The sequence below is a fragment of the Triticum urartu genome, chromosome 1A (genome assembly GCF_056163025.1).
Source record: "Triticum urartu cultivar PI428250 chromosome 1A, HENAU_Tu73, whole genome shotgun sequence".
NCBI classification, from domain to species: domain Eukaryota; kingdom Viridiplantae; phylum Streptophyta; class Magnoliopsida; order Poales; family Poaceae; genus Triticum; species Triticum urartu.
In genome coordinates, this window is record NC_141873.1 from 586,768,596 (window position 1) to 586,780,914 (window position 12,319).

General features: G+C 40.7%; 1 protein-coding gene and 1 long non-coding RNA gene across 2 annotated transcripts; both read left to right on the forward strand.

Moving 5' to 3' along the window:
* Nucleotides 1–402: 402 nt before the first annotated feature.
* On the forward strand, nt 403–4,780 carry LOC125527346 (uncharacterized). Its single transcript, XR_007292057.2, has 5 exons — nt 403–829; nt 912–991; nt 1,187–1,295; nt 2,480–2,797; nt 3,623–4,780. It is a non-coding gene; the product is annotated as an uncharacterized LOC125527346 (long non-coding RNA).
* A 2,373-nt stretch (nt 4,781–7,153) lies between these two features.
* LOC125523125 (uncharacterized) lies at nt 7,154–9,628 on the forward strand. The gene is made up of 3 exons (XM_048688176.1): nt 7,154–7,381; nt 8,987–9,138; nt 9,225–9,628. The coding sequence occupies exons 1-3, from the start codon at nt 7,262–7,264 to the stop codon at nt 9,397–9,399; spliced, it is 447 nt and encodes a 148-aa protein (XP_048544133.1). The 5' UTR covers nt 7,154–7,261; the 3' UTR covers nt 9,400–9,628.
* The last annotated feature ends 2,691 nt before the right edge of the window (nt 9,629–12,319 follow it).

A 12,319-nucleotide genomic window follows, 5' to 3' on the forward strand; every position in this document is an offset into this window, starting at 1 on the left:
GCCGGGCTTCATTGAGCCAGTTTTGCCAAAAAATATTTAATACTTAAAAGTTTCAGAAAATATCAATTTTTTAATACAAATACATATGCATGTTCGTCGAGTAGGTAAAAAGTTTCATCATGTAATTCAATTATTTGCATGCTACACAAAAAAGAGAAATATCTGGCCTAAAAAAACAAATATAAAGCCAATTTTAATCTGTGTATTTATCATATTTGTATACACTACATGAGAACAGATATGTTCATGAAATTTTATACGCGTATAATACTAATACACATGTATGTATATAATTTTGTTCAGATTTTTTCAATATGTGGAAATAGTATTTTTTGCTTAAAAAAATAAAGAGCTATGTGGAGCTCGGTCTCTGCATTGCTTTTTCGGACGCCAGGCCCGCTATCCAGCGCTCAACCTCCTTTTTCCTTCGTTCACCTAGAGAGACAGGGGTAACGAGAAAAGGGGGCCAGGCCGTTCGCCGCCTCCACCCGCCGATCCCTCGCCGCCCCGCCGTCGTCCGTCGCCGCCATCCTCCACTGGCCGTCATCGACGCACCTCCCATGGCCGCGGTTTGATTCGGTCGTCAGTGGCTCCATCCCCACTGCAGCGTCTCCTCTCCTCTCCACCCCCATCTTGCCCTATCCCCTGTCATCCCTTTCATCCTCCTCTTAGATGGGGTACATCGCCTTGATCTCCTCCACGGTCGCCTGAAGCAACTCCCTCACAAACCCTAGCCACCACTGTCTCCAACGATGGCGGATGCCGGCGAGCAGCGTGGAAGCCGCTGGTGCTGTACGGAGACTGACGACGCGTGACACACGACGGCCATGTAGGTTTAGCCAAAACACCTCACAATGCGCCTCTTCTGTTCTTTTTCCCCATCTAAATTTGATTTCTTGATTTTGATTCAGACACTTAAGGGTTGTTGGTGCAGGCAATGGATACGAAGTACCAAGCCAGTTGATATGAACTTGCGATTTTCATGTTATTAGTAAGTAGTGCAAATTAAAAGGTGATACAGGCCTTCCGTGTGACACCGCACATAAAAAATGATTACAATCGTGAAAAATAAGATCAGAGTGTACATCTACAATTTTTTTATGTGAATTGAATAAATACAACCTATAGCGTTAAATGAATTATTCATAATTTTCTGATGGGGTATTTATCATTGGATTCACTGCAGGTCCTCTACTACTATCTCTCAAGCTGGAGGTGATTGCAAATTTCTGCATGAGCCTCAGATTCCTTCATATTGCACTAATTATATAATCAGCAAATGGATTCATGATGAGGTAACCCGCATGGTCAATTTGCTTAAGAAAGAGAAAATCATTCAATTATATGAATTCAGCAAATCTTTTCTATTATGATTAAATCTGAGTAGTCTATCAGGTAGCAACATCCTCTGCTTCATGTTTTAATCATAAAGCTTGAGCTGTCCAAACTCGAAAAGTTCGGTGTGGTGTCAATATAAGTGTGTGTGTGTGTGTGTGTAAATTTGGACAGGAAATACAAAAATCTGATTGCGGATAGACTGTATATGGAAATGATGCTGTAAATCTGCTTATAATAATTTTCTGATACACAGATTTGTTCAGACGGGCTCATTTTTTCAGTCAAAAGTTGCTTCCCCATTTCGTTGCAGAAATTTTGGATTGCATAATAATAACCTTCAGAATAGTAATTTCCACTATAGAGTCTTCTCATGATGATTTCAGGTTAATTATTAATAACTGCTATTTGGTCATTTCATAGAATGCTTCTGCTATCAATCATATTGTCAGTCGGATTGATTCACTCATTTTTAGGCAATACTGAGCAGTTCATGGCAAGATACTTTTAGGAATAAATTCAGTCGCACTGCACACTTTTTGTATTTCATGTCTATAGGGTAACACCATGACAATCAGCTAATCCGGCACGGAAGGAACATTCTTGACTTTTGTTTTTGCTGCCCGGTTAATGTTTATGGATAAATCTTACCAAATTACTTTCTGAGATTGCCAAAAGAAACAGAACCCCAATAATATGCATGTCTTTTGGCTGTGACATAATGTTCTGATTAGGATGTAGTTACCTTTTGCATTCCCTTCTGTGATAGATATCCTATATTTCCAATGGTACAACCCAAGGCATTATATAATCATGTGTTATTCTAGAATATAACCAAGGTCAACTTTTTCGGTTTTAGACCAAAGATCAACTTCATCTCTTCTGGAGAAACAAGCTATTTTGTTCATATATATATTTTAGTGATCTGCATAAATTTATGTTTCTCTGTTTTTACAGTATTTTCATATTTTGATTCCTGCCAATTTGATCTATCAACAAGTACTCTCAGCACAAATCAGTATACGCACCACAAATAGGTTTTAAAAACTTTTGAAATGAATGTAGAATGAACGTGGAGCAGAGCTACGGTTCTATCAAAATTACAAGTTTCATGTGGTTTCAATGTTTGGTGTTTTTTTTTCAGGAGCAATGATAGTTCTATGTATGTATGATTAGTGATCCAGACATTCAGTACTACAATTTACAGGAGTTGGTGAACATTGTTGGCCCCGTTTATGAATACGGCATTCTTGACTGAATGAACCAGTGGTTCTAGAGCACTCGATTGGGCAGTAAAAAGAGTAGATGCTTCGTCATTCGTCCAAGTTCATGGCTGGGTAGTGGGTACTCCCGCGGAAATTCTAGAGAACCCAGATGCATGAATGGGCTGAGTTAAATTCCCCTGTTCTGTTTGCTCAGTATATATGTGGATTGTGCATTTTCAATCAACGTCTGAACCACGGTACGTGTGTGAAGACTCTTCCCTTTCTCCTTTGCTAATAGTGATACCCACGAGTAGAACAATCAGTACCTAACAACTAATATCTACAGAGTCTGGCTTATCTTCTTTCATAAATGGCACTTTCAGGTCAATGTTTACAGATACATTTTCCATCAGTAATCAAGTTATCATATGATGTATAGTGATATAAAATTAAGTAATGATGATAAAAAGATCTTTTGGGCTGTCCCTAACAATAATGTGTAAACTGAAAATGGTGGGGTTCTGCTCCTTCTCTTTTTAGTTGTTGCGTCCCTTTTAATCAAGTACAAGCATTGAGTATATTTACTCTTATCAGTTAGTCTAGACAGCTAAACATGGCTTCAGACAGCTAAACATGGCTTCATTTTGGCTTGCGGTCACCCAATCTGCACTGGCATGGAAAGGCCCCAGTTCTCTTCTAAGTAGTCGTATGGTCTTCTCATCTTTCTCTCTGTGTACTGCCCAGCAGCTGCACCAAAACGAGATGATTCATGGCATAAATTATTTTTGTCCATCCCTTACTAATTATAGTCCCTTTTACGTTCTTTTTTTCTGCGTCTCTTATTTTCCCTGTGAACAGATAGCTTGAACCAGTAGCCAACTTAGAAAATTTACACTCTACCTGTTCTTGATATATCCATAAATCATCATGTTTCCTGTTTGATTTCATGTCAAGGGATAAGTTAATTCATGCCATATATTTGTCATGTGACTGTTTGTATTCTGCAGTAATAATAATGCATCTTTAATGTTTTGCACCACTATAGCATGAAAGATATAAGCTGAAAAATGATTTATTATCAGGACTCAGATTTCAAAAATTGTCTCCACAAGAGGCGGTACATGAGCTGTCAGGATTTGTCATGTGACTTCTCTATTGCTTAACGGGCCACTACATCGTTTCTTGGAATTTTCAGCAAATGCTCCTCTCTATACTGATTGGCGACCATCTTGCTAGGATTCAATTTTGTCCAATACAAATCCACATGTTTGCTAAATCACTTAGTCCCTGTAGTAAACATGTGTAGCTTGATTTTGAATTATGCTTTGAACACAAAGTTAATTAACGCTCGATTGCCCATGTATGCTATTCTTGCTTGGACCAGAGTTTCCTACCTTCCAAATTAAATTTGAGTTTGATGTTCAGTTATTTACATAATTATAGAATACCATCTTCCATGAAAAATGCCAGCTAATTGATTTTCAGTGCTAAGTTTGATAATAAGGTTATCTGCATAAATATTGATCAATTCATATGTCAGAGCATGATATGATTTCTATATCCCTGATCAGTGACAAATGCTTGACAAGGTGTTCTATGCCAATTTTTTTCTGAGCCTGACAAAACCTTAGTATTCATCATCTTATCCAAGTTTAAGGTGTATGGGAAAACTATAGTTTCGAATGTTTTGAACTATATGATCTCTTATAGTTTGTAGTTTGGCGACGATGTCATAAAGCTTGCAGTTTGGTGATTGAAGGCCATTCTTCTGCATTACATTTGTTATATTAAGAGTACTAGCATGCAGCTTCACAAGCACAAATAAGGAGGTACTAGAGTAACCATCATACATTGAAGGATGTAATATTAGCCAGGCCCTGCACATCAAATATATATTAGATGTTAGTCGTTATGTGATTTCTCCATTATACTTTCATATAGGAGATTGCTCTCATTTCTCAGCAAGACACTAACTTTTACTTTACACACAATTCAGCTGGATGCTTACTTTTACCTCTTCTCTCTTACAGGATTATTGTTCATTTCATTTTGCACTTCACAAAATTGGAAGAATTGTTTTCTAAGCCCATGGTCTCCATCAGGACATCATACACATGTGAATGTATAATAATCCAGGGCTACGAAACGGTGGTGACATAATTTTGACTCAGGTTTTCATCAATATCAGCTATTGTATTTGTACATAGAAAAAACTCGAATCCTTAAAATACATTCTGACATATTCCACACTTTGATTTACTATGTTTTGGGGGGGGGGGGGGGGGGGGGGGAGGGGGTATCCAGGATTTAAAATTGCTAATTTAGGTCATGTTTTACCATAGCTCCTTCCCATGTTCCTGTCAAGTTTATATGTTAATTCAACATTTTATCAAGGGTTACTTTTTGTTCATAAATTCAAAAAATGTTCCCTCCTTCCAAATTTGTTCACATCATCAAAATGTTCATGTGTTTTACATGTTCGAAAATTAGGAAAATGTTTGTGTTTTAGAGAAAGTATTTGTATTTTTTACATGTTCAAAACCTATCTCCACTAGGTAAAAAAAAAACTATCTCCACCTCTTGCAGACGGTATGCGCATCGCCACGGCCGCCGCTATAGCCCTCATACAGGTCGACCACTTCTCCCGTGCCGCCAACCGCCCCTACCATTGACTCCCTTTTCTTCCTTTCCTCCTTGCCCTAGCCGCGCACAGGGAAGGCCTAGGTATGAGAAAGGTAATGCTGCACCTTACAGTTTAAGAGGTTAGCCATGTTGGCACTTTCGTCTTCCTCTAGGCCCAATGTGTAAACATTGATTTTAGCAAAATTGATTTTAAGTCCGGACATAGCTTCAAAGCATAAGAGGATGATTTTGATGGTGGTTATGCTCTGCATGTTTGGCTGGAATAAAAGGACCATGTCGTCCACGTATTGAAGATGAGAGATCCCACCAGGAAGGAGATGAGGCACCACCCCTCTCAGGTGCCTAGCCGTTTTCGCCTTGTGTAACATACCCTAAAGGGAATCAACCACCAGGTTGAAGAGCAGCGGGGATATATAGTCACCCTGACGTAGCCCTCTGTGGTTACGGAAGAAACCTCCTACCTCCCCATTGATCATAATGGCCGTCAGCCCTCCTTCAACCAACTGACAAATATGACTAATGGAACCCGATTCGAAGCCTTTGCGATGTAACACTTCCCGTGGGAATGACAAGCTCACCCTGTCATAGGATTTTTCGAAGTCGAGCTTAAGGATAACGACCGGTATTTTTTTCTTTTTGAGCTCGCGGATAACTTCGTTAAGGCAAAGAACCCCTTCCAGGATAAATCTTCCCTTTAGGAAAGTAGTTTGGGCATGGCCCACAATTTTTTCTGCAATAGGGCCAAGGCGCAAGGCATAGCATTTCACCGCTAGTTTAAAGATAACATTGATAAGAGCAATGGGGCAGAATTGCGAGATCTTGTCAGCACCCGAGATTTTGGGATAAGGGCAAAAATCGTGAATTTAATCTTTTTGATGCCGACACTAAGAGAGGTTTGAGCTAGGACCAACAAGTTTTGAAGAAAGCAACAGGGAAACCATCAGGTCCGATGCGGCATCCATCTTCATTGCCCTTTAGGCAATCTCAATTTCTTCTTCCAAGAAACTAAGGGAGATGAACTCATTTTCTTGCTCAGACACCTTTTTAGATGCCTCCCACATGTTAATGGCAAGCTCGACCCTTCTGGTTTGCGACACCCCATAAGTTCCTGATAAAACTCATAGATATGCTTGGTAAGGTCTAGCAAGAAGTTAATTTTTCCCGAATCAGTGATCAATCTAGGAATGTGGGTGCGTCTTCTGTTGCCGTTAGCAATTGCGTGGAATAAACTCGTGTTAGAATCCCCTTTGATGATGCTGAGGAATCTACCCCTTTGGTTCAAGTAAATTTCATGGTGCAGTATTTTTAGGCTAACTTATTTGTTCTTGTAGAAACTAGAAAGATATGGCTAGAGGATATATGTAAATGTAAGTTTGTTGCATGTACATTTCACTTTCAGTTATATGTAGGTTATAAAAAAATTAATATTATATGTATATGAAAATGTACAGCTGGTATGAAAAAAAGTAGACATGTATCAAAAAAATGTATTAGATGTATACGAGAAATGTACAATGTGTACCAAATATATATTAGAAAATTGATAAGCATGTATTTGAAAAATGGTAAACGTGTCTAAAAATTGTTCCTAGTATATATGAAAAAAATGTACAATGCTTATGAAAATGTATACATGTGTTGAAAAAATAAAAAGGAAAAGGGGTGAAAAAGGGAAGAAAAAACCCGAAGGAAACCAAAGAAAATCGGTAAAACCGAGGAAAGAAACAAAGGAAACTAAATAAAAAAAATAAAAATAAATATAAAAATAAAAAATAACGAATAAAATAAAAAGGATAAAAATAATGAAATAAACAAATAAAACGGAAGAAAACAAAATAATAGCAAAGGAAAACAAAAAACGAAACCGAAGAAAAACTAGCGACCGGGCGAAGCGTATGTTTCTGAGACAGCGTGCGGGCGAACATGGGCCGGCCCGGTACTGAGCGCCTTGTAAAGAAAACGAGCGACCGCCCCTCAAAAGAAAAAGAAAAAAAGAAAGCAAACGAGCGACCGGGCGGAGCGTATCTTTTTCCTCTTCTTTCTCGATCTGCAGTCGGCGCAACCTCGGCGAAGCCCTCATGGCGATGGCGGTCCGCTCGGTGTGCAAGCGGCTCGGCGGCCGCGGCCTCCGCCCGTCGCTGACCGCGGCGGTGGCGCAGCATCCCCAGCCCACGCCCTCTCGGTTCCTGCACTCAACGGTAAGCCCCCCCGCCCCCTTCACGCATCGGTGGAGTCGGAACCCTAACCCTAGCTATTGCGGATTCTTGATCCCCATCACGGGATGCGGGTACTAAATTAGTCGTGACCGTCGAGGTTACGTTCAGGTGGTCACTATTTTTGCAATTTGTCATGTGGTTGAACTGAATACTCTGTAAGGTGGTTGATAGGGATGCCAGATTCCAGGATCCCTAGCTAATACTGTCTTGCTGCCTGGAATTTGGGTTGCCTTCCCAAACACAAAGGGGTGCTGGGCGTTATAAATTTGAGAATTTAGAACCAAGCGTTACAATACATAGACAAATTTATTCACAATGACGGATGTGCCTTGGGTGATGTTGGTTTGGCAAAAATACTATGAAAACACCCCTCCTCATGCCATGCAACCCTGTGGATCTTTCTGCTGGAAAGATGTTTTTTTTTTCTCAAACATGGATGTATACAGAGGGATCACCTCCTGTATTGTGAATGCCGGTGACACTGTTCTATTCTGGACGGATGCTTGGGAACAAGATGGCTTGCTGATGGACCAATATGAGCACCTCTTCTCTTTTGCTCTTCCGGACGTTCTCTCAGTCCAGCAATTCATGGATCCTCAAGACCATCTGCACAACTTTCACCTGCCTCTATCCTTGGAGGCTCGGGAAAAGCTTCAGGACCTCCAAATCAAGAACAGTGCGCGGCTCGAGCCTTGGAGTCCTGATGATTGGATCTTATATTGGGGGGATGTACGATACTGGCCAAATAAGTGCTGTAGATAGATTCTGCTTCAGGCAAATACAACCCTCCCCTGTTCTGACCAGCATATGGAAATCCAAGTGAATCATGAAACAGAAGGTTTTCACTTGGTTATGGCTCATGGATAGACTGAGCACTAGGAATATGCTTAAGAGGAGGCGCTTTGATATTGGAGAGGATCTTTCTTGCCTGCTGTGTGATGATGACGTGGAAGAAACCACCATACACCTATTCTTTGCTTGCGCATTCAGTGCCTCTTGTTGGGATACCATCCATATTCATATTACCTGGGATACCACAAGGGGTCTACCTGAGATGATGAGCAATGCTGCTACTGCCAAACTGGAAATACTTGGATGGTGTGACTCCTACATTGGAAGGGTGGGCTGCTTTGATTAAGGAGGATTTAAATCAACTAAAGTTCAGGGTCTCCCCTGATCTATCTGACTTCCTAACCTCTTTTGTAAATTTCCATTGTACTCTGCATGTTTAATTAGCAACCTAGCTTTTCCTTCTCGTTTACCAAATGCTACAATCTGAATCTGAAAGAAGGGCATAATAATCCTGGGTTCAGAATTCGCTTGATAAGTTGATATGCTGCTGGTCTTAATTTACTTGCATGCTTGACTGAATTTAGCTTGGTGCTAGTGCATGCTGTCAGACTCAAGTGCTGAATGACATAAGCATTGCATTGTTTGCCAATTGATTGATTGCATGCCTCTTGAGTGCTACTGCTGTCATAAAGCATATATACCTGCTCTACTTCTGATATAAACTTCGATATTGATCTGTTCCTGATTTGGGTTAATGCGGTTTCTCCCTGTCTTGCTCTGTCAATAACAATGCAGAAGGCGGACGCAACTCGTTTGGCTGAGATCCAGCAGGTCAAAGAAGAGCTCTACCGCATGATGTCTGAAAACAGGGAGAAGATAGGAAACCAGAAGGGCCTGATCAAGCACCTCTCATCCCATGTGGAGCCTAAACCTGAGGACCCCGTCTGGTATGATTTTGAGCCCGATATTGTTCTATATGCCTGTTACATTCTTGGTTTACAAGGGCTCTGATCTCTCATGAACTGCCCTGCAGGCGCTTCTATCGCAGGGCAAAATGGTACCATTTAGTCTTGATGTATAGCCCAGCATTCCTTTATGGCTACATGTCTATGTTGGATGTGCCTGATGGCAAGAAGGAGATGACGCCAGCTGAGAAGGATGATTTTAACAAGAGGATGGCCGCGTTGATGCCCAATGTAGAACTTTGAGGACAGCTAGTTGCATAGCGACTAACCCCAGCACTTTATGTAGTTGCCATTGCTCTGTTTGGACACTGCGGCTTTGTTAGACTAAATTATCCGTCATGTTCAGTGCGATTATATGTTATGGTAAGGCTGAACTAGCTGTGATGCTTGGTGAAAAGTGCTATCTTATATGTTAAGACTGAGTTATCAGTGAGAATGTTGGCTCAAGTGGTATAGTACTATGTTGATGTTATTTGGGTCTCCCTTGGCAAGTTAGTTGATTGGTTCTTTGTTTGTTTAAGGATGTGTGAGCTCTTTGCTCACACTGTATTTCGTTTGTCTGATGCATAGCTGAAAACGTGCTTGTGTGGAAAGGGTGATGACTATTTGGCTACTCTGCTGTGTTCTGTAACAACAGTAAGACATGATTGCTCTCTAACTGCCCCAGTGTGTCAAGATAATTCCATTTTTGTGACTTAGCAGTACTGTTTCATGTACCATTAATCTTTAGAGGGAATGAAGATCAGGAGTATCATAAGATGCCTGCATGTAACTTTGAATCCAGTCACAGCCATGTATGAACCAATTTTGATTGAATGATGATACTCTTTTCTGACCTCTCGTATGATCATCCTAGTCTAGCAAGCCAACATTGATTTGTTACAGCCATCAAAAGGAATCATTAGTTACACCCACCAGGTTATTCAAATGCTCATCTTAGCCTACTATGCTTGTAACTGTCTTTAGTGCCATCTCCAATGGTGTTGCATATGTACCCAGCATCATCTTCGAAAAATTCATATCTTTTCCGCAGCCCATAGAGAGCAAAGCCGATAAGTATCTTCAGGAGTACAATGACAAGCAAAACTGGGAGTTCGTTTAGTCTTGATGTCTTCACAATAACACTCTTAATCTTCTAGTACTACTACATTTTTCAGGCCTTGGATATTTTAGCTGTCAGCTGGGACATAGTGAAAGTATGATATATAGTGAATCTCAAATATCCTTAACGTTTTAAATTTGCATAGCCCTCTGTAAATTTGGCTTGCAGTTAGAGAATGGAGAGAACCGGAGTGTGGATATCGCGACAGACAACTTCATACAGAAAACACCACTGGGGAATTTTTCGGAGGCGACGGTCATCAATATTGGTCTTAATTTCTTTTAACAAAGTATTAGTGTATGAAGAAAAGTACTACGCTGAAGATAGAATTTACTGAATCCTAGTAGTCACTTTCTTTATACTGTGTAATACCTCGATAAATAATTTGTTATACTGTTTGGTGCCTTGATAAATAAACGAAGTGGCTCACTGCAGTTTAGCAGTATGTTAAGAGGGCAAGAATGAACTAGAAAAAGAAGCAAAATTCTCACAAACCACTGGTCAAAATCAGTTGGAACTTCCCCAGATCTTTGCTGGGCACATTTTTTTTTTTGAGAAAACAATATTCAGTAAGTAAGATCACTAGCCCCCAAACTCGCAGTGGCCACTGTTAAATATTACGGTGGGCCTAGGGCCCATCTAACAATTTCAGAAGAATCTCACGTTGCTAGTTGGAGAGGAGTTGGACCTCCTTATAAGGGATTCTCTTCCACATGCTATTGAAGCTTGAGAATAGAAGTGGTTCCCGTGCACTCCTCCTCCTCCGCCTCGCCGATCTAAGACGTTGAATCGTGGGCTGTTACCGACTTGGACGTAGGTTCAGCTCACGCGAAATAGATCGCACCCTTGATTCCTTTTAGCAAAACCGTTCCAGTTGCACGATTCCTAGAGCTCGACATAACGGAGTCCATAATTTTAAGTCTTTACTTGCGTTTACAAGGTTGCATGTTTGTCTAGATCTGGGTGATGTTCGAAATGCAAATCATTGCCTTTCTCTTGAGCGAACTATATAATGCTGGGAGCATGTTCACCGCAACAAAAAGACAAAGAACTGACCATCCATCTTTACACAAGAGTATGGCTTTGTACCTAAACTATCATATCACAACCATATCGTAGTGCTAGCTAGCCAAACTGTAAGTCATCATAATTTAACTGAAAACAAACTGGAGACATCTTTGGTTCTAAATTTTCAATCTTGACTTCCCTGGTTTTCCTCATTAACAGTTTGGGGTTTTACCCCAGTGTCCAACCCTACCGCTAACCACAAAAGCAGTAACCAAAACGAAGATTGTAGCGTGGGCAGCTGCATCCAGCAACGCGTTAGCCCTTGTAAAGAACCGCATGCTGGTCCTACAGGTCAAAAGAGAAAATGCCAATTCTTGTCAAACAAACGGGAAAATTAAGGAAGAATAGACCAAGTGATTTTGTATCTGCATGCTTGCATGTTTGATTCTCTGATATTTTACGTACCTAAGAGTGGCATTTGGTTTTGGAACGACTTTTTGCCGAGAAAGATATGGGAGTGCTAGTGGAAGCATGTGATGCTCACCAAGAGTCTCGCAATTCTTGTCCGCCTTACCCAACGCATACAACTCCCTTTTCTTCTGCACCGCCTTAGGGCCTGTTCGGCAACGCTCCAACTCCCAGCTTCCTCAACTTCACACATGAAGCTGAGCCCAACGCTCTGGCTCCAAGAAGCTGGAATCGAGAAGCTGGCTGCCTGTCTAGTGCAAAAAAGAAGGAGTTGGAGAAGCTGGTCTTTTAGGTTTTCCCATTCTTACTCTCCCCTCATTTAGATACATTTATAACTTGAGTGGCTAATCGTCGGGCAATAAAAATACAAGATTTTTCCACTTGAGAGCAAGCATACGAAGAAAGAAGAATATGATAAAGGCCCTACAAAATTCCCTTGGTGTCATGTCAGATGATCCGGAGGAGCTGAAAGCATTGGTACAGGAATTTTATGAAACTCTGTATACTTCAAAGGGTGTGAACAATATGGAAGCGGTCCTCAACTGTGTACCAACCAAAGTTACCGATGAAATGAATGAGTTACTC